The sequence below is a fragment of the Ciconia boyciana genome, chromosome 1 (genome assembly GCF_034638445.1).
Source record: "Ciconia boyciana chromosome 1, ASM3463844v1, whole genome shotgun sequence".
Taxonomy (NCBI): domain Eukaryota; kingdom Metazoa; phylum Chordata; class Aves; order Ciconiiformes; family Ciconiidae; genus Ciconia; species Ciconia boyciana.
The window spans coordinates 135,233,718-135,260,722 of NC_132934.1; the positions used below are offsets into that span (position 1 = coordinate 135,233,718).

A 27,005-nucleotide genomic window follows, 5' to 3' on the forward strand; every position below is an offset into this window, starting at 1 on the left:
AGGGCCACCTACAGCCAGTTGCCCAGGACCATTATTCAGGCAGCTTTTGAATATCTCCAAGGATGGAGACTCCACAGCCTCCCTGGGCAGCCTGTGCCAGGGCTCAGTCACCCTCACAGTGAAAAAGTGTTTCCTGAAGTTCAGAGGGGACCTCCTGTGTTTCAGTTTGTGCCCATTGCCTCTGGTCCTGTTACTGGGCACCACTGAAGAGAGCCTGGCCCGGTCTTTGCACTGTTCTCTCAGGTATTTCTGTACATTGATGAGATTTTCCACCCCCACACCTGAGCCTTCTCTTCTCCAGGATGATCAGTCCCAGCTCTCTCAGCCTTTCCTCAATTGAGAGATGCTCCATCCCTTAATCACCTTCATGGCCCTTTGTGGGCCATGGACTCTTTTCCAGTATGTCCATGGCTCTCTTGTGCAGATCATTAATGAAGATGTTAAACAGGACTGGACCCAGTACTGACCCTTGGGGTACTCTGCTAGTTACTGGCTTTCAACTAGACTTTATGCTGCTGATCATCACCCTCTGGGCCCGGCCATTCCACCAGTTTTCCTCCCTGTCTGCTCATCCTGCCCCTACATGAACAGGTTGTCTATGAGGATCTTACAGGAGACAGTGTTAAAAGCCTTCCTGAAGTCCAGGTAGACAATATCCACTACTCTCCTCTCATCTGCCAGGCCAGTCACTTCATCATAGAAGTTTATCAAGTTGGTCAAGTATGACCTCCTCTTGGTGAATCCATGCTGACTACTCCTGATGATTTTCTTATTTTTTGTGTGCCTGGAAATGGTTTCCAGGACTGTCATAACTAGTCCACGAAGACCACATGCTATTTTGCCCACAGACTTCCTCTAAGTGGATTTCTTTTTTTAATTTGCTTTTATCAAGTGAGTCCTCCCTCCTCACTTCAGTGTATGTTCCACCAAAACAAAACCAGTGTCTTCAGCTTGTTTCAGGATTATAACAATCTCCATAGTCAGCACGGCTGTAACCTAGAGCAGCTAGTGATTCTTTCTTAATTCATATCCTTAGGATGGTAGCTGCCAAGTTTGGAAGAGCAGTTGGATAAGCCTTATTCCTACTGTAGGAGGGCTGTGTTTACTGTATTATTTTTGAATGGGCACATAGAGAGGCATGGGGCAGCATGCATGTGTACTTATGTGATGAACAGAAGTAACTCCAGGATAACTAAGCAAGTATCCTTCTCATGTATCAGGGAAGAGAACGCTTCTACTCAGGATTCTGAACTCTGTGTCTTGTGTAAGCCAAGTGCAATGAATGAATTTAACTGCCAGCAGCTTGAACATGGTTTATAAATGTGTTCTTAACTAAATGGTCCTTGAATGGACTATTCTTATTAATTAATTACATAACCTGATTCACTAACAAACTTCTTGTAGGAGACTTTATTGCAACCTAATTGGGTCTGTTTTGTTAGGTTCCATTTGTATTCTTTCTTTCCCAGTTAATATTCTTCAAGTTTGTGAGAGAGGGAGAAAGAAGTGTTAGCAAGCATGACTGCTTGTGGGGCCAGATGTTTGTATTAAAACTGATGCATTGATAGGCTTGACAAACTATTTTTATATGATGGTGTGATGAAGAAGTGAAACACGTTTTTACCTTTTGGGTAGCTTTTTCCTTGTAGATTTAGTGGAACCTTAAATATTGGCTGTGCTGCCCTGCTCATTCAAAAGAAAAGTATTTAAAAATTAGAATGTATGTAGAATACAAAATGCATGTAGTATGCAAAAAACAAAATGTATGTTTCCTATGAAAAATTTTTAGGTAGGTCTTTTATGTTATGCTTTTTTTCGTTAGGTGATATTTATCCATGATGTTTCTTCCACTTATCGAGTACCAATCCTGTTGGAGGAGCAAGGCATCATTAAGTATTTTAAACAGAGGCTAAATTTACCTATTGATGACCAACCAAGTGATCTTCTAATGAAATGGAAGAAGATGGCTGACAGGTATTCTAAATCCTGCTGCTTTTTCTAGGATTGTTTTAATTCAGGTTAGGTTTTTAGCTGCTGTGAAGTCACCAAACTGGACTGGGGTCAGTAGCATGCTGCTGATCAACACTTGTGAATAGTCTGGTTTTAAAAACAGTCATTTTTGAGATTTTAGAAGATGTTTTGTGAAGTTAAAGAAAAAGCAAACACAATTAAAATGTTTTCTTAGTGAAAATTGGTGTAATAACTGAAAAATTTGTTTTTGTCAGATATGAAAGGTTGCTGAAGGTATGTTCCATAGCTCTCGTTGGCAAGTACACAAAACTAAGTGATTGCTATGCATCTGTTTTCAAGGCTCTGGAACACTCTGCACTGGCGATCAATCACAAACTGGATTTAATGGTGAGGATATTTCTGGATTTTGCTTTCAGGAATACTTTGAATATACTGTACTAGTTCCCATTGTGTGAGACAGTTTTAATTCATGTGGAAATTAGAAAATGAATCATGCAGATAAATACAGACTGGCCAAGCATCTCATTTTTTTGAAGAATTGTTTACAGATTTAATTACTTTATTTGGAACTAAACTTATCTGAAAGGAACACTGCAATTACACAAAACTGGATCTGATGAAAAAGCAGACTTTACCTGCAAATGTGTATTTACTATCAAAGGTAGGGTTCACTTGTTCTCATGAGACTGCTTATCATGTTAATGAGATTAGTTTAAAGGCAGGAGAAAATAGGTAAATGGGAAAGCAGTTTAGTTTCTTTTCGAGATCCAGTACTAGAAGCTGTTGCTCTTCATTTCAGTTAATATTCTGACAGCCATCCATTTTATCTTCAGCAGGATTCTAATGATATCAGAATTGGGCCATAAACTTAGTTTCTCCAAGATGGTAGTTCCTCCAATAAAGGACTATTTAGGGATCTAATTTATCTCCTTTTACTGAGAATAGAAAGTTCAACTACACAGGGAAAAACTGTTACCAGCTTTCTCACTGGTGGAACTGTCAGTTTCTATTGCTGAGTTTTGTTGCTAGGGCTGGCAAGTCAGGGGCAGAGAAGCAGTGTGGAAGTGTGTATTATTATCACTTAATGGGTACAGAGGACATCTTAGCAACTTGCAGTAGTAAAACAGTAATAAATGGTCGCAAAGTATCAGCAACGACATGCTGCTTTAGAGCGATGATTTGTTAAATGATATAAGATAAATTGATCAAAGTGGGCAGTTGTAGGCTGTACTGCACTCAGTAGGTTTTGGTCTCTGCCTGTCTCTGACCGAGGCAAGTTTGTGTGTTTATGCACTTTGGTAACTGCTGAAAATTGCCGAACCCTGTGACCTTTGTTGATAATTTCATTTTTCATGATATAAAAAATAGAAGATATTAGAGTGAAAATTTCAGCGTGTCAAAAGCTATGCATGGGTTGCTTAGATAATGCTTGTGCAAGGCTGTTTCCACTCAGCTCTAGAAAGTTTCTTACTGGAACCAATCACTTTTTGATGAGGAAGGTCATTAATATCCAGGACGGCTTAACAGGTCGCTAAAGGCAGCAGGCAAAAAGACATAGCCACCATTCTATTGTCTCAGTCCATCTACCCCAGAAAGAAACAATGTGAGCACCTAGAACAACCAGGGGTACATGTGTACTTCTTTAATGAAGCACAGAGTAATGAATACATAGAAGTCTTGTTTACAGTGATATTTCCAATATCTTTTGGGAGAAGATAAGTTCCCTAAACCAAGAACACTGAGTACTAAAGAAGGAATTTCTCATATCAGAAACCTGGTAACATACTTCTGTTTGCTTGAGAACATGGGTCACCAGGAATGTATCACCTCAGGTGTTTTCAGTGATTTGGTGGAGAAGGTGACTAGCCCTGTACCAAGATAACCAATTATGTTTTGTACCCTCGCATCACTGCTTGGTTCTGAAGGACTGTTAATCAGATGGTGAAGTAGTTGCAGCACCTTGTGATGATGTAGAATGTGCTCTTCACTGTGGCTTGCGCTGTTGCGGGCTCTGAAATCACCCTGTTGTTTTCTCACAGTATCATTCTGCCGCTTGTCAGGCACAGCAGTCAGCTGCAAATCCCTCGTCTTTTGCTTCTCATTGTTGCTGTCATCCCAGAACCCTTTCAAGTAGGGGAGGCATGCAGAGATGCACAAACAAAAGCGAACCTGAACTATTTTTTCTGTAGGACTTCTTTACTGGGAGGAGTGGGTTGATTTATTCTCTGGGGAGGGGGAAGAGGCCCTTCCTATCAAGAGAAAAGGAAAAAAACCAGAAACTGCTTATCTTAGTGTCCTTCTACTCTTGTCCTCTATTAAGGTATGCCGAATGTTGAGTAGTATAGAGACAGAGAACTGGTTGCTACCTGTCATGTAAAACAGCTAGGGAGCCACTCAAGAAAACAAAATAACTTCATGTTTAATAAGAGGAAATATTTTTCTACATACTAAGGAACTTATGCATAGTGTTCACTGCTAAAACGTATCTCTGAAATTACAAGGACTAAGCAGAATTCAAGTAAACTTCATGTGTTTATGTGACTAAGAAGCCAATTGGTAGGTATAATGGAAAATTAAAAAAAACCCAAACAATTAAAAAACAAAAGCAAGCCCCAAAAATCAACCACCAGAAACTCAGCTTAGGAAGAAATAGCTTATGTTTTAAGGCTTAAGCTGTCTCCTTTCCCTTGAAGGGAAAGGGGAGGAGGTGTTATGGAGGAAAAAAAGAAAATAAATATATTTGTAGGAAATAGATGAGCTTTCCTCCACAATAAGTTTTCTTCCACTGTATACATACATACGTAGCTGGGAAGTACTCAGATCAGTTGGACATACACAAGTCCGTGGGACCGGACAAAATGCATCCCAGAGTGCTGAGGGAGCTGGCTGGTGTCATTGTGAGGCCACTCTCCCATCAGCTTTGAAGGGTTGTGGCAACTGGGGGAAGTTCTTGATGACTAGAAAAGGCCAAATGTCACACCAGTCTTCAAAAAAGGCAAAAAGGAGGATCTGGGGAAATGGCAGGTGGTCAGCCTCACCTCATTCCCTGGGAAGATTATGGAGCAAATACTCCAAAAAGTTGTTTCTATGTGCATGAGAAACAAGAAAGTGGGAACAGCCAGAATTAATCCCTGGAGATTTTCAGATTCTGACTGGAAATGGCCCTGAGCAATCTGCTCTAATTTGACCTGCTTTGAGCAGGGGTTGGGCTAGAGACATCTGAAGGCTCTTTCCAACCTACATGATTGTGTCACTCTAAATAGTGTTTTATACTGGCAGCTACATAGTGTGAAATTTTTATGATATGTAAAATAACTTCGCTTTTAGCAAAAAAGTGAAAGGCACCAAGTCCACAAATGCATGGTTAGCTTTGTGTGCAGCTAGTCTTAAGTTCGTTGGAGCTTTTGCATTAAGAAGCATGTGAATCGATGATTGCTGTGTGGTGCTGAAACATTAACAGACAAGGGCTCCTACTGTACTTCCCTGCATGTGCTAACCTCCTTTTTAGTGTTTTTGTCCAAAGGCTCTCCGTATAATCCTGTGTTCTGAAGGAACTGCTTAATATTGTATGTGGCATCCAGCTCATAACCTAGCATCCACATATCTGAATGATGAAATGTTGATACTGCTTGAAGTGATAAACGTGCTGGCTCAATATGTTTGGCAAGGAAACCATAATTAACTTCAACTGTAATTAGTTTATCTTTCCAACCTCCCAGCATGATAAAAGTGTCCTTTTAGTTTATCCTATAGTATCCTACTAGTATCCTACTATCCTACTGTAGTATCCTACTAGTATAGAATAACAACATCCATAAGTAGTTATTTTTCTGTTGTATTTTTGATGCCTTCTAGAGTGTGGAAAAAGTAGAAAATGTTTGTTAGAAGGCAATCCTATCTGGAAAAATTCTTCCAGTAATCTTCTTATCGGTTTCATTTCTCCACACACAAATGAGTTCTGTCATTTCAGATGATTTTGTTTTTATGGGGGATGGACTCTACAGCAGGATGCTATTAATGATGTTATTCTGAGAAAAAGACTGACAAAACCAAGAATTAAACTCTGATCTTTTGTGTCCCCAGTGCAGTACCAAGCTGCCTCACTCATTTGCTCTATTGGTACCTCAGGAGCCATGCTTATTAATGACAGTAGAGATTCTAATGTAGTATTTCTAGTAGGACATGAGTCTGCCTCCCTCTCTACAGTCGATGCTTTCACGTCAGTCCCCAGGAATGCCTTTCTCACAGGCTAGGCAATGTAGGTTTATCCAGTCTGTGATAAGGTTAGATAAACTGTGGCACCCAAAAGCTGGGAAGGTGAACACCCTGGCCACGTCTCATTTGGATGTCAGGATAAGGTCAGCACTACCCCTTGATTGGTGCCCTGATTTCCATAGGAAGAAAACTTAGGTACGCAGCTATGGAGCATTCTACCAAGTCTGCTCGCCTGGAGGACTGGAAGCAGGCAGAGCTTTGGAGCTACATGCAAGGGGCATGGATTACTGCAACTAGAGCAAATACTGGGTCTTCAGTGAAGTTGTTACGGGTTTATTGGAAAATTCACTTGAAACCCTAATAGGTTTGTCTTAATGCTATTAAAAAGTTGGTTATATAGTGTATGCTGCTCTTTCTGTGGAAGAAATGACTATTTCACTGCATATTTTTCCTTATTAGTACATAGATTCAACAGAACTTGAACGTTCTACAGAAGCCGAGAACTCAGTGAAGTATCACCAGGCATGGCACAAACTGTGCAAAGCAGAGTAAGTGGCATCGGGTATTCTGTATTCCAAATGCAGACTGTGATATTTATTTCATGTGATCAAAAATGCTTCAGTAAATCATTTCTCAGTGCATCCAAACTTCCGTTACTTATGTAAAGGGTTAGATGTGCATGGTTGGTGACAAGCTTCAGACATAGCAAATTATAGTATCAACCTATATCCTCAAACTCTGCTTACTCTGCTTTTAATCTCTTTAGACAAGTTGCAGTTGTTTGGTTGGTTTGTTGTTTTGTTTTTTTTTTTTGGCTAGCTAGACTTTCTTTATGGTGCAGGTCAGTTCTCAAAGATTTTTCTTTGTCAACATGCATCATAGTGAAAGGCAGTTAGATAAAAGCTTAGTAAATGCTGGTGACACTCTGCAAACGTCTCTGTTAAGAATCATTGCCAGGATTTCAATTTGTATTTGTAAAGAATGCATTTTGACAACAAACAACATCCCATTTCTTTAGTATTACTTAGTAGACATAAAGTTTTGGTGTTAAGATCCTAGCATAGTGAATATGTATCTAGTTTATTTAAGCAATACGTATTTAAGTAGTAGGAATTTCACTGTGAAGCATGAGGTTGGTCAGATGAGGATTGGGGTGGGTAGATGAGACAAATCTCCAAATTCTGTGTGTTCTGAATGGTCATACAAAACATGCCTTTCATGCACTGTGCTTGCTTTGTTATAACCTCAAAAGTCTTTCTTCAATTTGTATGGACTTCCTTTGCTGGCTTGACTCTACATGTTGGTTGCTTTATATATGGCTGTCATTACAGTGGCATTCTGGTCCCAGGAGGGTTTGGAATTAGGGGAACAGAAGGCAAACTCCAAGCTATCTCCTGGGCAAGAACAAAGAAAAAACCTTTTCTTGGTAAGACCATTAGAGGCAGAAATTATTGTGTTTTGGAGGTGTATGGCAAGCTAATTGATTTGATTTAAAAAAATCCACACCAACAAACACACACTAGGGAAAAATCCTGTCTTAAGGAAGTACATGTGCTGTTGTGAATATTTGCCTTGTAAATAAAGCCCAGGGTCATAGTCATGTACTACATCTACTGTATAAGGAAGGAAGAAAAAGACTATCCCTACTTCTTAGGTTTTATTGCTATATTCACATTTTATGTGGAGAGTGCTTCTCTGTAATTAAATCGGCATCATTATAGATATAAACCAGTGTGCAGAAAACATAGGTGTCTTTGGACACATTTGCTATATTAAATAATTTTTGTTGATTTACTGGTATATTTTATAATGGTAAAGTCTAAAGATGCCATCTGGCCTATAAGCTGAGTGCTGTTTGTGTAAGTACCCCTGAAGCTTTGGTTCCTACTCCACATTTCTTACACTTTTATAAGTGACTACTTTGACTAGTTGCCAAAGCAAAATTTGAATCTGGATATACACAGGCTCTCAGCTTCTGTTTGTCTTTATTTTTTTAATTGCTAAAATAGATGGGAGGAAAAAAAAATATTCCTGAAAGGGCTTAAAGCGCATAATTGCGTCACATGTATTTACAGTGTGCCAAGTTTGAAGAGTGAGTTTTACATTGACCAGCCATTTTTGTTTTAGCTTTTTGGTAAGTCTGTGTATATACACTGGGTACCAAGATTTCTAAGCAGTCAAGTTTAAGACAGAACAGCAGGTACTTTGTCAATCCTGTTCTTTGTCCTGTTAAATTCTGGGGTTTTTGTTTTCTATTCTAGGAGTTTGCCTGGGGATGCAATTAGCGGTTGTGGAATTTGCAAGAAACTGTTTGAATTGGAAAGGTGAGCTCAGTATGCTAGCGTGAATATGATTTGCTTAGAAGAAATTTTATTCTATATGTGAAATGTATATCTATTATTAGAACTATTAAATAGATCCTATGATCATTAGGTACTTAGCTCTTGCAACACGATCATTTTCAGCTAAGCACTGTGTGCTACCTTTCTGTACAAGGGAGTAGGAACTCCTGTTACGCAGATTGCTTGAAACCTGCTTCTTGATCTAAGGAGTGTAGGAGAAAGTGTGCTTACAGTTCACCTCTGTAGTCTCTTTCTGGAGTGTGCAGGTGGTGAGGAGTAAAAAGTGAGAAGTGGTTTTCTCACTTGTTTTCATTAGCTGGAGTAGCCAAACCATAGCCATTTCAGTAGTAGTATGGAGAGATTTAGCTCACCAATGAATTTCTACCACTAAGAGCTGAGAGGAAAACGGTTTGGGAAGTAGGAAAGGGAGTGTGTGTGACTGAGGTCATATGCTTCCTGAGGTTGCTTCCAAAGTGGTGCAGTATGTGTTTCAGCATATAAGATTGTAGCTTAAATGGAGACAAGCCCTAAAATGCCACAGAACTGTTATGATGAGTTTGTAGTGCATGTAGAACAATGGAAATCTACTGTGTTTGTTTTAAACTTATGTTTCAGATGCAAATTCTACAGAATTTGACCCAGACACAGAAAACCCTGTTGTAAGTACAGATTTTTTTTCTTTTAATAGTCCCTTACCTTCACCTGCTTGCTTCTGCAGTTTGCCTTAGCTTTATTTTTGTAATTTTTCTAATAGTTTCCTTGGCTGTGGACTGATGCCAGGAGTAGACAATAACGATTAGGTTGGCTTTACTAGAGAATAAAATATAAAGGGAAGCTGGAAAGTGTAGCACGAAGCTATTATCAAAATGTAAATGCATATAAAAGGCTAAGGATTATATGGGAAGCTGTTGAAAAATTCTTGTCTTTCCTTTATAGAAATAGTATAAATAGCCACTACACCCCTCCTCCCCCATGCATCTCACAGTCCTCCTTTTGAGAAAAATTTCAATGTTGTAGATATGACAGGGCTTTCTGTATCATATGCCAATGGTAGAATTTGAGAGTGGAGTTCTTCCAGGTATCTCCTGGTTCAGAAGAGTATGGTATCCCTTTGTCGTAATTACATTGTCATCAAATAACATTGTCATCAGGAGGGGGTGAGTCACCCTTTGGAAGTGCTGGTTTCTCTCAACCCTTATTCTGGGGGTTGTTCACAGTAGCTGTCTCCAATGCAGAGCTCCACATGTAGCTGAAGTCAGGAACATGGATACTTGTCTGCTGCAGCCCTATTGTCAGTTTCTTCTGTTACAGAAATTGTAGTGTGTATTAGTACAATATATCTAGGACAAAATTTTATTCCACAAGTAATTAACTGAGTGATTTGCAGTTTGCATTCAAGGGCAAGTAAGGTGTATATGTTAAAGAGAAAATTATGTGGACGTGAAATTAAGAAAACAATGGAGTGAATGTATGTGTCATAGAAGATTAATGCAGCGTTTACAATTGAAGCAGTATGCTTGCAGTACGTATAACGGATATTCTTTTGTTCTGAGCTACATTAAGGTTCTGAAATTGGTTATTACCAGTCACATTTCAGCATCTTAATCTGATCTTTGACATCTCAGTTCTGGGCAAGAAAAAGATGTAAATAATTCCAAGCGGGAAATTTGCACTATCAATAATTGTAACTGCTAAATAATCTGTCTTAGCAGAGTCCATCTTGTGCTGAAAACTGTTTAGATATTCTATATAATAACAAATCAATAAAAACGATTGGAAGAGAAGCAGATTAGTGAAGCTTGTGAACTACCAAACTGATGTAGATGTTTCATTATCCAAGAAAGTTAATTGGAAACACCGTATCAGCACTGATAATATCTTGTGATGCCATTGTGTGGCTCAGCTGAGTGCTAACTTAGGACCAAAGCAGTGTACTGTTCTTTTAGTTCCTGCTCCTTTGGAAACTGAAGAGGGAGAAGAAAGGCACTGGTGAGGCAGTAGTTCTATTTCCTTTTATTTTTAAGAAAAAGGAAAAAAGACAAAAGTTCAAATATGTAGTTTGGTAGGGGAACTCAGGGGCAACCATAATGCAGCTACTTATATCCCTTTGTAATTTGCTAAGCATTCAAATACTCAGAACTGTACTCACCAAAGTTGATAGTTTCTTCTAAAGTACATATAAAATATCTTGGTCTACTTTGCTTTCCCTTTGTCTGCATCTATGGAAATTTGAACCTTTTTTATTAGAAATAAAAACTGAGATTGTCAGTAATCATGTAACTCAGAATTAGGCTTCCAAAGGAAAAACAGGTGGCTGAAATAATGAGAAATTATATTACTGGCAACTGTATCTCAATTAAAATAACAGAAGTTATTGTACTGTAGAAGAGCATTTCATTAGTAAAAAGTTTTGAGCATTGTCAAAGGTTTTTATGTAATGAGGCAATTGTGACTTGTTCTGTTTTGAACAATAAGGAATGCACAAGTGAAGGTGCAAATGTAGAGATTTGCCTGCAATGCTGCATATGTTTCATTTTAGCTGTTGATCTATTTCTGCTGACTATCATTACAACAATGTTGCTGAACCTGTGTTCTGCAAAAGCACCCATGAGTAACTTTATATAGGAGGGAAACCCTGTATAACTCTGTGTTGCTTGTTTTGGGGAATATTGGTATCAAGTATATTGGCATGTAAATGACTGCAAGTATTGTAGAGTTAAGATTTCAAATACCTTGGAAAAAATAGTAGTCTCTGCATACAAAAAATGGAAGTTAATGACTTAATAATGTAAAACAGGCAAAATTGTGTTCTTAAAATACTGTAGGGGGAAAAAAATTCCTAAAGCTGAATATCTATGTGATGAAATCTGAAAGGATATGAGACCTAGAATTTGAAAATATTAATAAGCTGTGATTTATAAGCTGTGTTTGAGAGATTTGAAGTTGCTATTAGATGTTTTCCTTTTGGCTTAAATTAAAAATGTGTACTCTGAAGAAAAAAAATGCCCTCTGATAATGGCAGTTATCTGTATTCACCAGACCATACCATTTACACTATCAAAATACCACCTTAAGGTTTTGGCTTCAATTCCTCTTTAACACAGGTTTGATTTCAGTAGGGAAAATGAGGGAGGTACATGAGCACTGATCACAGTCCCTTGAGTTCTTGATCTCATCTTGGTTGATAATTTGCAGGTCATGTTCCCATTATATATTATTAAGCGTTCTGCTTTACTTTCTAGCCTTTTGGGTATTAATGATAGGTAAATTGTTACTGTTCTTTGCAGGAAGGTAGTTGTTCAGAAAAGTAATGCGTTTGCTTGAGAGTAGTGCTTCGTATGAGTTTTCTGTTGCAAATTATAATTTTAAAATTAACTCCTTTAAAGGGAAACTGTGTAGTCTGTGAACTGCTAATGAACTGGATTCACTGGATGGCAAGAGAGTTGTTTTTTTTGTTCCATATCCCTCGTCTTCCTCCACTATTAAACTTAGATTTATTTTTTTGGATGAGCCTTTTAATGATGTTCTTTGTCAATTTTATTGTAACTGCATCTAATGCTGTTTTCTAGGAAAAAAAAAAAAAGACACTTTCCAGAAATAATTCTAATGCACTTTTTTTTTTTTTAAATTTAAGAAAGCTAATTTTCATTGTGACCATTGCTCTTCATGACCTATTGCATCTTGTGTAGGATCATGAAACTTCAGATATTGTACTGGGTAAAGTAAGTGCGTTTTCTATGAACACAAGAAATTGTGCAGAAATAGATTTTGCCAGTAGGTGACACTGTTATAACGTTTGTTTCTTGATGCCCACTTTTCCTATTCAGGATGTCAGTAACCTGATTGAATTCAAAAATTTCTAAGGTTGTCTAAGAGGTGAAAAGGAACGTCCCTCTCATGCAAAAACACCTCTTAAAATTCTGTGATTTTACTTATGTGTGTAAAGTAGCTAACGTAGCTTAGTAAGGAAGTGTGTGGGGGGTATATTTAGTTTTGAAGTCAAAGCATATTGTTAATTTAGAATAAATTTTTTTTCATAAACCAGAAAAAAGTAATAAATATGATTCTCTTTTCTTCCAAGAAACATAACACATTTTAACAACTGAAGGGTTTGTGTAAAAGAATGGCCCGGGACCCTGTAGAACATTCATATCATGTTTAAATATCATAGTTTTTGAGGCTTCTATTCATGCGTTGCTGGTGTGGAGTAGTATTTTCCTCATTTCATGGAGGGGAAGTTCAGCAATAGGAACCACTGTAGTATGGGATCTTGAATGCACTTGATAGGCTTTGCAATTAAGTTGAGTCTTTAAGTCCTTAAGTAACTCTGAGATCTAACTGATTTATCGGGATAATGGATGATGTTGATGTTAAAATTCAGTCCAAAATTCCAAGTTTTTTAGTAGGGTTAGTGCCTAATCCTACTTGTCTGAATTACTTGTCTTCAAAAATTTCCATTCTTCTCATTTCTCTTCTTTTTCACTAATTTCCTCTTAAAGGAAATAATAATGCCCATGAATTACGTGTGTGAAAATACATATGTCACAGGGAATCATGCAATGAAAAGGTTAAAACTGCACCAAATAAATGTAATGAATGTTTGAATTGCAACAGCAATCGCTCTGTTCCTGTATATACTTATGTATTCCCATTTACAAGATTCATAACAAAAAAAGTACATGCGTAAATATAATTTAAAATGAACATGTAATGTTACAGTCATCATACTTAGCATTGTTGCATTGTTAATGAAAATAAGTACTTTATGTTTTAAAAATTTGAACTGTTTACTGTATGGAAGTGTCACCTTATGTGAATGATGAAACTGAACTGGGAGGAGTATCGGATAGTATACAGTAGGGGACACTCCTCAAATGGAATGAGACATCTTTCCTTTTGTGTGTTTTAGAAACCATTTGATTTGAATTGCTCTATATGTCAAAATAATAGCTCAGGTAAAGCAGGTAAACTACGCTTTCTCAAATGTAGCGTGAAACAGAAACAGGTAGTTCTGAACTAGTTGTGAGGCAGCTTAGCTGGAAGGTGTGGCTAGTGAATGTGCAGGAAACACAAGACAAGATGTACTTTCTTGTATATCAAATCTTTATTCTGTACTTTTAAAAATCATAACATATCTGTGGGTTTAGGTGTATGTATAATGTACGTGAACGCCGGGCTCTTCTCCTTCAAAGCAGTGATATTCATTCTTGCAGATTCCTTACTGTTCTGTACCAGTTAGCTTTTTTACAATCATCAGAAACTCATCAAAGCTGACACTTTCATCATTAGTTTTGTTCAACGATTTAATTATGTTATCAAGTGAGAGCTGGTCCTGTTTTTATAGGGAAAGAATGAAGAAAAAAAAAAAAAGAGTATGAAATAAATAGATTGCCATGACTATTTTTCTATGAGGAATATTGCCAAGAAGTGATGCAGTCAGTAACAGTCAGTGTTACTTGAAGGTGTTACTGGTAGTGTTGTATTTACCAGTTCTGCTGGTTAAATGAGAAATACAGTGCCTGCTATTGCCTGCCAAAAATGTTAACAAAGATATGATAACCATTTGAGAAGTATCAAGTATTACTCAGACAGATTACTTCAGTCTTATGGGTAAATTTGGAATTTAGGAAATGGAGCAGGTGGAATAGCTTCAGCATTTACATAGTCACCAATAAAAATTAGTATGCATATGATCTACTGCTTTATTAGATACTAATTTGGGCCCTGCATACACTGTTTGAAAACATATCACTGCTTTCATTAGGCTTTGGATCAGGACCTGAGAGTCTCTTTCCCTCCCCTATACTCCTCTTTACTAGGAATACTGTATTCACTGTTAAAAAATTCTTGCTAATGTATTAAATCTAGTTTAGGTAATTAGCTCCTTTTATTTGTTGAGCCTGGTAAGAGTGCATGTAACATCCTCATGCAGTGACTATTCTGATAACATCCCTGATCAGGCTAGTTAAATAATATAAAAATAGTTTTGATTTATAATTTAAATTTTTAAAATGTTTTCTTTCTTCATACTTTATGTCTGTGCATGTTTTGTAATGTCCTGTCCTGCTTTTATGTTGATTTATTATGGTGCCATATATTTCTGCAAACTGAGTAGATGCTTGAAAATGTCTGATATCCAGACAGAAAACATCAGTATTGCTTTTCCTGAACACTTCCATTTCCATGTATCTGTGAAAATGGGTATGGTGCTAAATTGGGTACAGCTAATATAAAAAGCAATATATTTCTTAATTTGCTATCACATTTCCTATTAACTTTTGGCAATTAATTTGACATGCTTTTTAAGGGAAAAAACCTTTGTGTTTTATTACGTTTTTTTTTTTTTTTTTTTTTAATTAGCCACTTCATGTTAATGAAATTACTAAAATGGATTACTGTAGTTCTCAAAATACTGGATTTTTCTATTGAGGCGCAACTTCTTTCAGACATTTAGCAAAAATTGCTTTTGTCAGCTATCCAAAACACAGTATTTAAGGATTTGTCTAGCAAAAGAATCTAAATTGAGTCCCAATCCAATTCAGGAAAGGTCTGGCAGAGAATATCTATGAAATCAGAACCTAGATTTTTTTCCAGCTACAGGAAATGGGTATTTCTGTCTCTAGCTTGGTGGAATCTCTTTTCTTTACTTGGCGTCTTTCTGGAATGGCAAACCTTCTTTTATTTTGTGATGGTAGGAACTTAACCTAGATAGAAATTGGCTCATGTCTCTTATTTTTAAATTTGTCCTACTGATTTACTTGGTTTATAGATTTTTCTATATATTTTCTAGATTCAAGATGATTTATTTAGACTGAAACAAAAAATATTTTATAAGACTCAGATGCAATATTCTAGGTGAAATTTGGCTTACATAAAAAACCCCCAAAACCCCAGCTTCTTAGATTTTTGCATTTTATTTCATAGGGCTTTGTTATAAACTCCCTACTCGGATACCTGTTTGGAGCTACTGTTCATTAATGTGAATTAAGTTTTATAATCTGACCCTTATTTAAGGATTATTTATGGAGACAGTGAAACCATTTGGGAACAATAATCTGCCTTGGAACATCATTGCCTGTATTTCCTTTTTCCTGTCCATTTCATAGGAAGCACAGTGAATATAATAGGAGTGAAACTTACCTGCAGGTACTGTGCAAATTTATTCTGAAGTAGATTTTTCAGCCCAGCAAGGGACAATGCACTGGTGCTACCCTCCATTAAAGCATACTGGGTAAAATACTTCAGAACATTATCATTGAGTAAATGTTCCATGTTTCTCAGATGTTGTCTTGAAGGATAACTGCAAACAAAGCAGACAATAACAATCCTGTGCATCGGAAATTTGCAATACATCTGACACCCTGTTCATTGGTTTACTAACCATGTGAAATGATTAATACTTAACCTAGATGAAAAGAGGTTTGTTTGTTTGTTTTTTTCTCTAAAACTGGATCAACTCTCCCAAGAAAAAAAATAATCTAAGTTAGGTTCAAAGATTTGAAACACCCAATATGTTTAGGTTATGCTTACCTCACTCAAAATCCAGAGCTTTTAAATGTATCCAGCAGAAGTGAGAGTCTGAGAGCGGGGCAACCTTTATAGTTGCTTGCATGCTCCACCCTAATTATGAAACTAGCATTTGTCATTGAGTCAGTGCACTAGTTTTATTGTGTTTTCAGTAGTCAAAGGAATAGGATACTTTAGCAGTAGAAATGAGTAATACTTTTTTTATATCTCTGAAATGTGTCGGCATCAGCATCCACCACTGCACTTGATGTAAGTTTATTTGGTCTTTATAGGCCATCCTGGAGAAGTTTTCTTTCTTAAATTTGTGTATTTTACACTTCAAGATGTACCACACCCAAAGAAGCCTGAAAAAGGCTCCTATGGGGATATGTAGAGCATTTGTTACTATAGTGGACTTTTGAAAAGTGGTAAATATAAAATTGTTTTAAAAAGATCCAGATAAATAAAAAAAAATATGAAGAAGCTACTTGCCCGTTGTGTGAGTTGATAATCACCAATGCCAAAGCCAGTTCTCCAAATTTTGTGCTATTTCTTAGCACAGGAGAGTGATGAATTTGCTCTGGGATAAAATTTTGGTTGCTACTATTAAGAATCAAAACACTCCATGATGTGAATGGAAAAAGACTGAAGCATTCTAAATGGGAAAGGTGAATCTAAGGTTCTGAAAAACAGTTCCTTCTTGGGAACACCTTCGTAACTGAGTATCATGTTCTGTAGGCTGTGAAATCATGTTCCATTGATGGTCTGTGGGGCATTATTGAGTGATATTCAGCCCGTGGTCGATGCTTTGTGACCCAAGACTGCTGGTTTTGCAACTGTTGAGTTGCTGGCTCTGCCTGTGGTTTCTACATGTGGTTTCTAATCTGCCTGATGTCTGCTGCTGTTGTTTTTTGGTGCTTAGCTCCAGGCTCACTTACTAGATCTTTCACCCTTTGCATCACTTACTGATTCTCAGTCATCATTGTATCACTTAACTCTGAGCCAAGAGTTTTGTGGGTCTGCAGGATATGGGGGGGTTGGAAGGGATGTTTTTGGAGCTGCAGGTGTATGGGTCTAGGGTTCCATGACAGGTAAGTAGAAGGTTTCCTGAGAAGACTAGGCAAACTTTGCTAGATGAATCATGTAGATATACACCAGATATAGCCTGCTTGCATGTGCTTATACTCACTTCCCGAAGTGTCAGAGAGAAGAGTATTAGGAGTCCTTCAGAGATCATATAATTCATTCATCCCTTTGCTCTAGAGTGGGATCACCGGTATTTATATTGGATGTCTGCATAACATAGTGCCTTAAATAGTGGGGACTCCACAACCTCCTTATCTGGTCCATTCCTTGTGGTTCCTTATCTTACTATTAGACAGTATTACTAATATCCACATGCCTTGCTGCAGTTAAGCCCTTTGCTTCTCCTGTCTCCACAGACAGGGAGAACAGACCTATTGTCTTCCTTCTTAAAAAGGCCTTTAACATATTACAGAAATCACCTGTCTTCCTTTTTTGTTCAGAAATCCTTGCTAGTTTAGTTTTCCTTTGGGAGTCCTGCTTCTTGGTTCTCCTCATCTTTTCTTGACTTTCTCCAGTTGGCTCCCATCTTGCTTGAGATGCCGTGTCCAAAGCTGTGCAGCTCGTTCACCACTCCGGGTGCTCATGGCGTTGCAGATTTAAATAGTGCCTGAAGCACTTGTTTGAGGAGACCCTGTATATCATTTTACAGGGAGGTGGCAGACTACAGATCTTTAATTGTGGAAGACTTTGTCAAGTTTCTTGACACTTTATTTCAAGGTTGTTGTGGGGAGGACAAATACACTGATTTCAAATTCAGCACAAAAGCTTGGCATTAGCTTGAGGCTCAGAGAACTGGGGTCAGGCATCCCCCAATCTTTGTTCAGTCCAACTGAGGGATGAAGCTGGAAATGCATTTTCTCCTGTGTTTGCTTTTTGGCTCGAGAGAGTCAGAAGCTGCTGCTGTCATCACTAGCAGAACCTCTACTGCTGCTATGGTAGATGGTGGTAGCAGTGCAAGCAAGTCTGGGTGTCCTGGTCTAGAATGCATTGTATGGGTTAGGGCAAGTCCCACAGACCGAAATGGGGCATGAACTCTATGGTCGTTCATGACAGTAAAATAATCATAAGTCCTTTTCTCTTCCTATTCTTTCCGCAAACAAAATGAAAAACCAGCATCTGTCTCTTTCTCCTTCCATCCTGTTTTCCACCTGTGGTAGGTGGTGAAATTTTAGTGGTAGTGCATGACCAGGTGACGTCCTAAGGCTTCTGCTCCCCATCTGCTAATTCTCCTTGCCTACAGCTCCTGCTTGTGGTAGCCTCACCACGCTTACTGCTTTATCCCTTTTGGAAGCAGTGTCAGGAAGCTGGTGTGCCTGATGTGTATTGTTGACATTACAGTATTTGCAAAACTTTTTTTTAAGTATTCAAATGACTTGTGTTTACTTGTACCAAAGGCACCTCCCTGTCTTGAAGATGTAGTAGTAAGATGCTTAGTCGTATGGAAGAATTGCATTTCGAGGGATCACAACTCAAGGAATTCAGCACATTAGCCTTGTTAATTTGTTAAGGGTTTATTAAAGAACACCACCTAATTGCAAAATAGCATAACCAGTTTTACTGAAACATCTTCCCATGGAAGTGAGAGACCAGTGTCTAGAAATTTAGGTGACATGCTCAAGAGTTGTACAAGAGTTGTGTGCCAAATCTGGGGATGAATCCAGATTCCTCAGATGAGCTTTATTCACAAGGTACTGTAATCTATAAGAGGCTATCTGAATGAGGGAGTGGCAGAGTTGGTATTTGTAGTTTGATCTCCCAACTCTTTGTCCTCTTCTCTCTCACTTAGACCGCAGTGCTCTCCTCCAATAATTTGTGTGGTATCTCTGAACTCTGTATTGGAATCAGCAACAGAACTCAGTTTGACAGGCCCCAGTACACTGTCTTTGCCAGAAGACCCCTTTGTAAGACTTGTGCTATTCTGAAATAGGTACAGTTTATCCAGCACAACCCAGCAATGGCAGAAGGATATCCGGGGGTAAGGAATTCTGGTTGCTGACCAAGAATTCAAATGAAAGTAGGGGAAGATAATATATTACTGTTGCCACTATTAGATGATGTGTGACTAGCAGATAGCAACATTTATCTATGCTGAAGAACAGCACTTGGTATCAAGCTTCGATGTCTGTGCAAGCTGACTCCCAGTGTAGAAGCAGCAGTCCAGATTTGGTTACAGTGTTTTGCTGTTCTTTCTTGGATGTATGAATATATATTGTTCCTGCAGTTTATGACATAATTCAATTGGGTTTGCCCTGGGCTAGAGAAATCAAGTTAGTAAGCACCGTATCCTTTTGGAATTGACATTTTTATTGTAGCTTAGATACAAAGCCATTAGCAAAAAAAGAAATAAGTTGGTGATGTGTTGTAAGTCTGTTTAGGGATGCACATCACACACATGTCCCTGTGATGATTGTGTGTCATTTTCTTTCAGTGATGGTGTCTGCAGGTTCAATATTTACTCAAAATTGGCTATTGCTGAGTATTACCCCAGTAAACTGATCTGCTAGCACGTTTGGAGCAAGCAATTCCAATCACATTGGAGAATAAGAGAATACAAGCTGCAGGGATGACTGAAGTTTGGGCACCACTGCTAGTGGTAGGAGTGGTGAATCTTACGACATCATGGTCACACAGTCTTCATGCACGTTTAATGATGGATTAAGTGGGATGGTAACTCAGGTGCTGTGTCTTTTGCCCTTGTCACATCCTTCCTGCCACCATTGATGGCTGGGTGGTATGTGAATCTGTGCTCCGTGTTTACCTTAATGTTCTGGACTATAAATTGGGTTGGTCTGCAAGTGAATTTCTATGCCATTCACTGACACTGTTGGAAGGGACAGGGCACCTTCCACAGGGGTGGGGCTGTCACCTGAGGGCAGCAATTGTCTTGGTTGTCCTGTTTAATCCTCTGCCGATGGGTTAATGCCCTAACCCTCCAGTATTTTTCCACCTTCTTCCATGTATTTTATTGTAGCAGCACCACTGTTACTTGTACGTGAGCCTAACTACTTTAAAGCTGGTTGAGGAATCTCTGTGAGGCTTATGTTACAGCCTGACCGCAGTATAGAAATGTCTACTGTCGAGGTGAAGTTGGCTGTAATTGAGAACATACATTTGTGGATGTTGTGCATTTGGAAAGAAAGAGCAGGAGATGGTTTTGTGCTTAGTATTCACTTATTTCTACTTGTATGCTGCTTGTGCATCATCTCTAGCTTCCAGACATCAGTCACTAGATCAAAGCCCTTTGTTAACTTTGGTTACTTTCTGGAGTGGAAGTAGAGAAAGATGATGGGACAATTTAAGTAAATTCAGCTGGATTAGGGACTCTGTGGAACATACGATTCCTTATATGATTTGCAAAGAAATCTTGCACAGGTATCAAATAAGTTTGATTTCTTATTGAGTAAAGAGGCAGAGCAGTATTTTTATAGAACTAATGCTAGTATAAAGAATGTATGTGTATCTATGCCTGTTGTAAAATACCAATCCCCATGCTGCATCTGAAGTTAAATGAGATATGTACAGTAATAGATCAGTAAGAATACATTTTTTTGAAATAGTTCTACTGTAGATAATTTGCAAATAATAAAAGGAAAGCCGTGGAGATGCAGATGTCTGCTGCTACCATGATGTGTGTTCATTTTGGCTAGAAGGGCGTTGGTGAGTTCTGCAGAGAATCAGTCCTGCAACTGCAGTCATCTTCAGACATTCTTGCACCGTCTGCAAAAAGGAAAAGGCTTTAAAGTTGGGATACTGATAGTCAGTCTACTACACGGGATGTTTTTCAAGGTGTATGTTCGCAGATGTGGGAACTAACTCTCTAGTGCAAATAGGGGAGTTGTGATAGAGCTTTTCAATATTGCCAGTGCCATGGGTTCTTACTGTCAGCCTAGGAGGGGACAAAGGACAGACTGAGAGAGAAAGAACATCCAGCTAGCAAATTTTCTGAAAAAGATTAAATAATTATGGGTGAGAAGTTCAGCAAACTGCACTACAGCCATTGTAGAGAACCTGGTGTTGCTCTGAGGTATGGAACTGTTAGACAAAGTTGAGGATGGGTTGTAAAATCCTTTTTGTAATCACAGGTGATGCATTCCTTATGTTAAAATTGCCATTGTTTGTAAAACCTCCAGTGGTGACGTGTAAAAGGGTTGTCTCATCTCACAAATTAAACTTGAACAATATGGATTATCCTGACGAGTTTTTTTTCAGGCCTTCCCTTGTTATACTATGACATATACCTAATGAGATGTTGAAGGTGTCTCCCCAAACAGGACTGGGTGGGGCTGCTACAGGGATGAATGATTTAATATGCTGTGTTGTTTGTAGTCAGCTTTAAATTGGTGATGTGTTATTCATTGTAACTATATGTGTCAGCTTTTGCTGTCATGTGTACACATCTGGCAGACAAACTATTATATCGCTGAGACTCCCTGTGATGTAGATACTCTACGTTACACAGGACGGTTTTGAGGGAGAATGTATTTCAAGAAGAAGTTATATCCTTCCACTTTCTGAACCTTGGCTTGTGCAGCAGTGCAATAAGGTCATTACTGCGACAGCTGAAATTTACAGTTAGTGTAATTGCTAAAACCCTAAAACTTTTTGTTCCTTCCTAAACTTGGGTTTGTTTTTTGGAATTCTTAAGAGCGCTCAAAAATGCATAAATCTCCATTCCAGCAAGGCACATAGGGATTTACAGAGGAGTGACATTTTCCTGAGTTTCAGGTAGGGCAAAGTAGGTATAAGTAAGGAAATGGTGTGCAAGGGGCACTAGCAAGTTTGTTATTTCCCTGGTGAGATCAAGTCTACTCTCAGCTGTCCTCTGACCTTGGAGATGCCTGGACTCTCTAGATGTCTCAGCTGTACCTAAGAACCCTTCTTCATCTTGGAAATGAAATCAATGAAGAGAGATAGAATTGAGTTCTGTAGTTTGTTTTCAAAGCATTGTTGCTGCTCTTAACAATGCAGACCCTATGGACTGTTCAAAAGAGGTCTAGAGGTGCACCTAATAAACCACATAATGTAGGAATTACTTGGCACTGAGATGCCTAAATCCCCAAGTGTGAAAATACTAGTAAGAAACTCCTTTGCCCAGCTTTCTTCTTGCCTAGAAATACCTATAATCTGTTTTCATGCAAGTCCAGGACTACTCTCTGTCAAAGTAATAATCTAGCACAATCCTACTAGTGAGTCAGAAATTACACATCTGGAAGGGCCTAATCCATTATGTATTCTTACAATATATTTAATATAATTTGATAGAAAGGAGCCTGATATAATATGAGTTAGTGACACTTTCTTTTAAAGCAAGCCTACAGCTTGAGATGGTATGGTGATGTGATAGGATACTCTTGATTATTTTTTGTGTGTGTGCATGTGGGGAAGATGGGGAATCCTGGGTTCTGGCTTCTCTGTATAAAACAGTATTGCCTTTTACATTAAACAGCAAGAGCTGGGAGAATGAGTATTCTGAATTTTTGACCACATGGGCCAGTGTGTGCTCTTGTGTGGATGCCTTTATACACTGGTAGGGACAGTGGCCCTCAGCACAATTACAATGCTCAAGCCCCTAGAAATCGGGCACTGGGGTCTTTTATCAGAATTGTGCTGCAACGACCCTGTAGGTCATAGTGACTCTGCTGCAGTGGTCTCGCTGCTGAAGTAGAAAGGAATTGTTGAGACAGTGCCACAATACTGAGTAAAGGTGCTTGTGCTAGGAAATGACCCCCTGTTTTCCTCCAGGAACAGGTAAGTTTGGGCAAAAGAGCAGCAACCATGAGAGGTGCTCTGAGGGAGAAAGAAATGGAAGTCATTTTGCAAGGCGGCTTTGGTAGCAACCTCTGAATTTCTCTCTTTTCCTTCAGCACTCTGTAAGAACAACTTGATCAGCCTCGCTGGCCTGGTCAGACTCAGCAGCACAAAATGCGGAGGCAGAGAAATAAATAGCATAGTGGTTCGAGCTTGCTCTCTGATTCAGAGAAAGAGGTGCTGATATGCACTGGTTGAGCTCCAATAGTTGCTAAGTCCCAGTCAGAAGTCTGCAAGTGTGCTATGCCACGTAAAATCAGATTATTAGTGGTATTCTGGGATATGTTTCATTATCAATGTGAAACATAACAAAAATGATGTTACGAAGTAACCTTTGCCATACAAATCCCTCATCTGTGAGCACTTTGATGTGTTGATTTGTAGATATAAAAGATATTTGCTAAATTATTTCCAAAGGAAGACTTTAAAAATGTTCTTTAAGTAAATCACCATGAATCACTTTGTTTCAATTCTCTCTGATACGAGAATTTGGGACAATGGAAGCAAAAGACTGCTAGAGAAGTCTCCCCCACCCCCTCTTTTGCCCAAGTCAAGAGTTACCCTGGGACATGAGGGAAAACCAAAGATTAGTTCCCTCTGATTTAATCAGGCTTACAAGAAGAGTAGCTGTTGTCTAACTAACAGTATAGAGCAATAAGTTGTCTAAATATTTTATATGTGATTACCGCCTATTGAAAGAAATGAACCTATTGCTACTTAACAAAAACTGTAGTCAAGAAAGGATAGTGCTTATGTACCTAGCTTAATTTCAGATTTTCTAATTACCTAATGTGATTACTGAATCAAAGCCAAATTATAATAAATTCAGTAAGTAACAGCAGCAGTAGTTTGGAAGTTCTCAGTTGACACAAATGCATCAAATGAGCAGTTTATAAACAACTGTAAAACAGAACTTCAAAGAAGTAGATTTGCATTTTGTTATAAACTGAATTTAACAAATTACCCATGTCAGTCATAACTCATTTCTCAGTTGTGCTAGTGAGGAACCCGATTATCAATTAATTTGAATGTAAGATTCAACCTTAGAGCCAGTTTCATTTATTTTAGGTTAGTGACTAGTCTTGCCTTCAACACAGAAGGGCTTTGCTTTTTGGTTTTTTTTGTTTCCTGTAAAACACAGAAGTTCACAGCTAAGCTGTAACAAATTACAGCTTTAACAAGTTTCTTAGGTTTCAGACCAAAAGTGGAGAGGATTTTATAAGAAAGTTTTAAGTGTCTTCAGCTTGTAAGGGTGTGCACCAGGTGCCATGTGGAGCTCAGTCTTAAGCCAAGTATCAATTTGGAATAGACCTGTGTAACCCCAACATACCTGTGCATGCTATGTGGCCTTCGTATGTCAGAACTGCCAAAGCATCAAAAAAGGAGAAACATTTGTTTTCCTGTGAGTCATTACTAAAGTTTATTTTTTCCATCACCTCTGCACAATCTCCTTCTATTGTCCATCGCATCCTAGGATTAAAAAGCCCTAATATCTAGCTATGAAGAATCTGGAATTATACATTTCAAAATAATGAAAATATCTGTATAAAAGCACTTGGTGATTATTGCATTGCAGCTAAAAGATAATACAGATTTAATTAGCTGTGGCTTCCATTGGGATTATCATTTGGCCTGGCTAATTACAGAGAGCCTGTGTAGGGATCAGAGATGTAACTTGCCATGAAACTGTTAACATTGGTCTTCACTGATGAGAAGGAAACCCAACAGTTGCCCAAGAGCCTGGCAAAAATACCAAAGCCTCAGTGTTGCTCAATCTGTAAACTGCAAAATAAGTTTTGACAAATCACAGCAGACATGCTGTGTCTGCAAATACTACAGATCAGCAACCATTGCTTTCTTGCACAGCTTGACTTTGTGCAAAACTTTTTTGTCTTGTGGCAGAAAAATGAACTTTCTCAAAATAATGCATTTTAAGTAGAGATAATTAGAGTTCTTGCAAGGTTTGTGTTGTCTTGCTGTTTCTCTCACTGTGAATGTGGAATTGTATGTGATGGTATACAGAAACAGTATGAATTCTGTAACACCAAATTACCGTTTTTGAAATTCAGTATCATTAGCAACTTTATGTGGTGAATATGTTTATATTAGCACCATCTCACCCAACTTTTTACCTGTGTTTTCTGAGCTGGAACTTAAGTGATAAGACACATTTAATTGTCTCTGTCTTCTTGGAGGCATTAGAGAGCCAGTACTTAAGCAAACAACTGAAAAAGTTTCTAAAAATTCTTTCATCAGTGAATGTATTTAATTTCTTCTTCATTGCACCACATCCTTGCAAACTCAGCAAAACCTGACGTTCAAGTGACAAGTAGCACTGGAGGACCTTTATTTGAGATAACAAGTTAAAAGGAAAGAACCCTGCTTTCCTCTTAGAACCCAGATTGAACTGATGAAATATATTTGTGAACTAAGCACACCTATGGTTATATCACAGGTAGGTAATGTGTTTGGTGTTCTCTAGTACATTTTATGGTATCACCTTTACTTAAGAAAAGCACACTGGGTCAGACCACAGCTCCATCTAGACCAAAGGCCCATTAGGCCCATCACCTATCTCCCTTGTCATCTGTGAGTTATTATCTGTGGAAAATACAGGTGTACAGTGATGCTTTCCCAGTATATTTTCTCATTTCCTACGACTCGTAGCTCAGATGTTTTCAAGCCAGAGAAGACTGGAAGACCTAAACTGCACAGTATAAACTGTGGCCAGCACAGACATAAGAAGTGTTACAATGATACCCTCTGTTGTGGTCTTTCTTCCTTTTGTAATTGCTAATAATGTTGAATAGCTTTTGACTGTTACTGAGTGTTGAACTGACATCTTCATAGAGCTATCTGTTGTAGTCTCAAGGTCTTGTTCCCAAGGGGCTGTGATCAGCTTAAAGTCTGTAACTGTGATGTGAAATTAAGCTTTTTTTTATCCCCTGTGCACAGCTTTATATTTGATTCTGCTGAATTTCACCTGACATTTTAATCTTTGATCACTAAGTTTCAGAAGGTCATTTCATGATTCTTTGTAGTAAGCCCTCATCTTTAGCACTCTTAGTAAATTAGGTGTCATCAGCAGGCTGTCACCTACTGTTCATTCTTTTTTCTTTTTATCAAATAAGTTGAATGTACTATTTCTAGAGCCTTGTTCAGCTCTACTAGTGACTTTCCTCCACTGTGAAAAATTGCATTTTCTTCTACCCTTGTACTTTATCTTTTAACTGTATTTTGTGTGTGTTAATCCTATAGCTGCTTAGTTTTTTATAAGTCTTTGATGACACGCGTTACATGCCTTTCTAACATCTGTTAGAAATCAAAGTGGACTTTGATTATCAACCAAATCTCCCTTATCTATGTACTTTTCCTCTGAAGAACTTCAGTAGCTAGGTGACAGGCAGACAACCTCCCTTTACTAAATCTTTGTTGGCAGTGTCCCAACCTGTTACAGCTGCCCAGGTGCCCCCTACTTCTACATTTTTGTTAAAGGTTCTGCTAGGTTGCCTGGCACAGACATCAGGTGTTTCAGACTATAGGTCTCTGTATCTCCTTTGAAGCATTTGCCTCTTCAGAGTCTTCAGACAAGGCTGATGAGAGGTTGTTCACTGCAGTTACTAGATCAGCTATTTCACCCTTCAGTTGCTTCAAAATTGAGTGAGTACCATCCATTTCCAGTGATTTCTTACTATCTATTTTGTCTATATGTTTTGTAACCGCTTCTTTTAACACTTCAATTTGAGATGGGCACATCAGAGTCTCCCATGAAGAAGGTTTTTTGGTTTGGGAATGTCTTTCAAACTCCTTGACAGTGCACACAAGCAAAATGCTCATTTTTTTAATGTCATGGTCATAGCTTCTTTGAGTATGAGTTCTGTTTTATTTTTCAGTCCTGATAATTGATTAGCTTTACAATGCCAGATTTTTCTCCTGAAATGAAAATGAATGGAAAATAATTTTGCTTTTTATGCTTTTTACAAGTTGCTTTCTGAATATTTTTGGGGGGATATTGATTTGGTATTTATTTGGTACTTAAAAGTATTTGTGTTTCTTTATCTTCATTTGGACATAGGT

At 38.2% G+C, this 27,005-nt stretch overlaps 1 protein-coding gene across 8 annotated transcripts in view; it reads left to right on the plus strand.

The window, feature by feature from the left end:
- Positions 1-27,005, plus strand: part of CTPS2 (CTP synthase 2) — an 89,884-nt gene that overhangs the window by 16,609 nt on the left and 46,270 nt on the right. For all 8 annotated transcript variants that reach the window (XR_012040051.1, XR_012040049.1, XM_072849303.1 and 5 more), the window contains 6 exons: positions 1,823-1,974; positions 2,226-2,358; positions 6,646-6,734; positions 7,518-7,612; positions 8,448-8,510; positions 9,144-9,187. Coding sequence is in view for 6 of the 8 variants with exons in the window: in XM_072849303.1 (XP_072705404.1) it covers positions 1,823-1,974; positions 2,226-2,358; positions 6,646-6,734; positions 7,518-7,612; positions 8,448-8,510; positions 9,144-9,187 (576 nt within the window). In the remaining 2 variants the exon portion in view is untranslated. The remainder of the gene's footprint in view (positions 1-1,822; positions 1,975-2,225; positions 2,359-6,645; positions 6,735-7,517; positions 7,613-8,447; positions 8,511-9,143; positions 9,188-27,005) is intronic.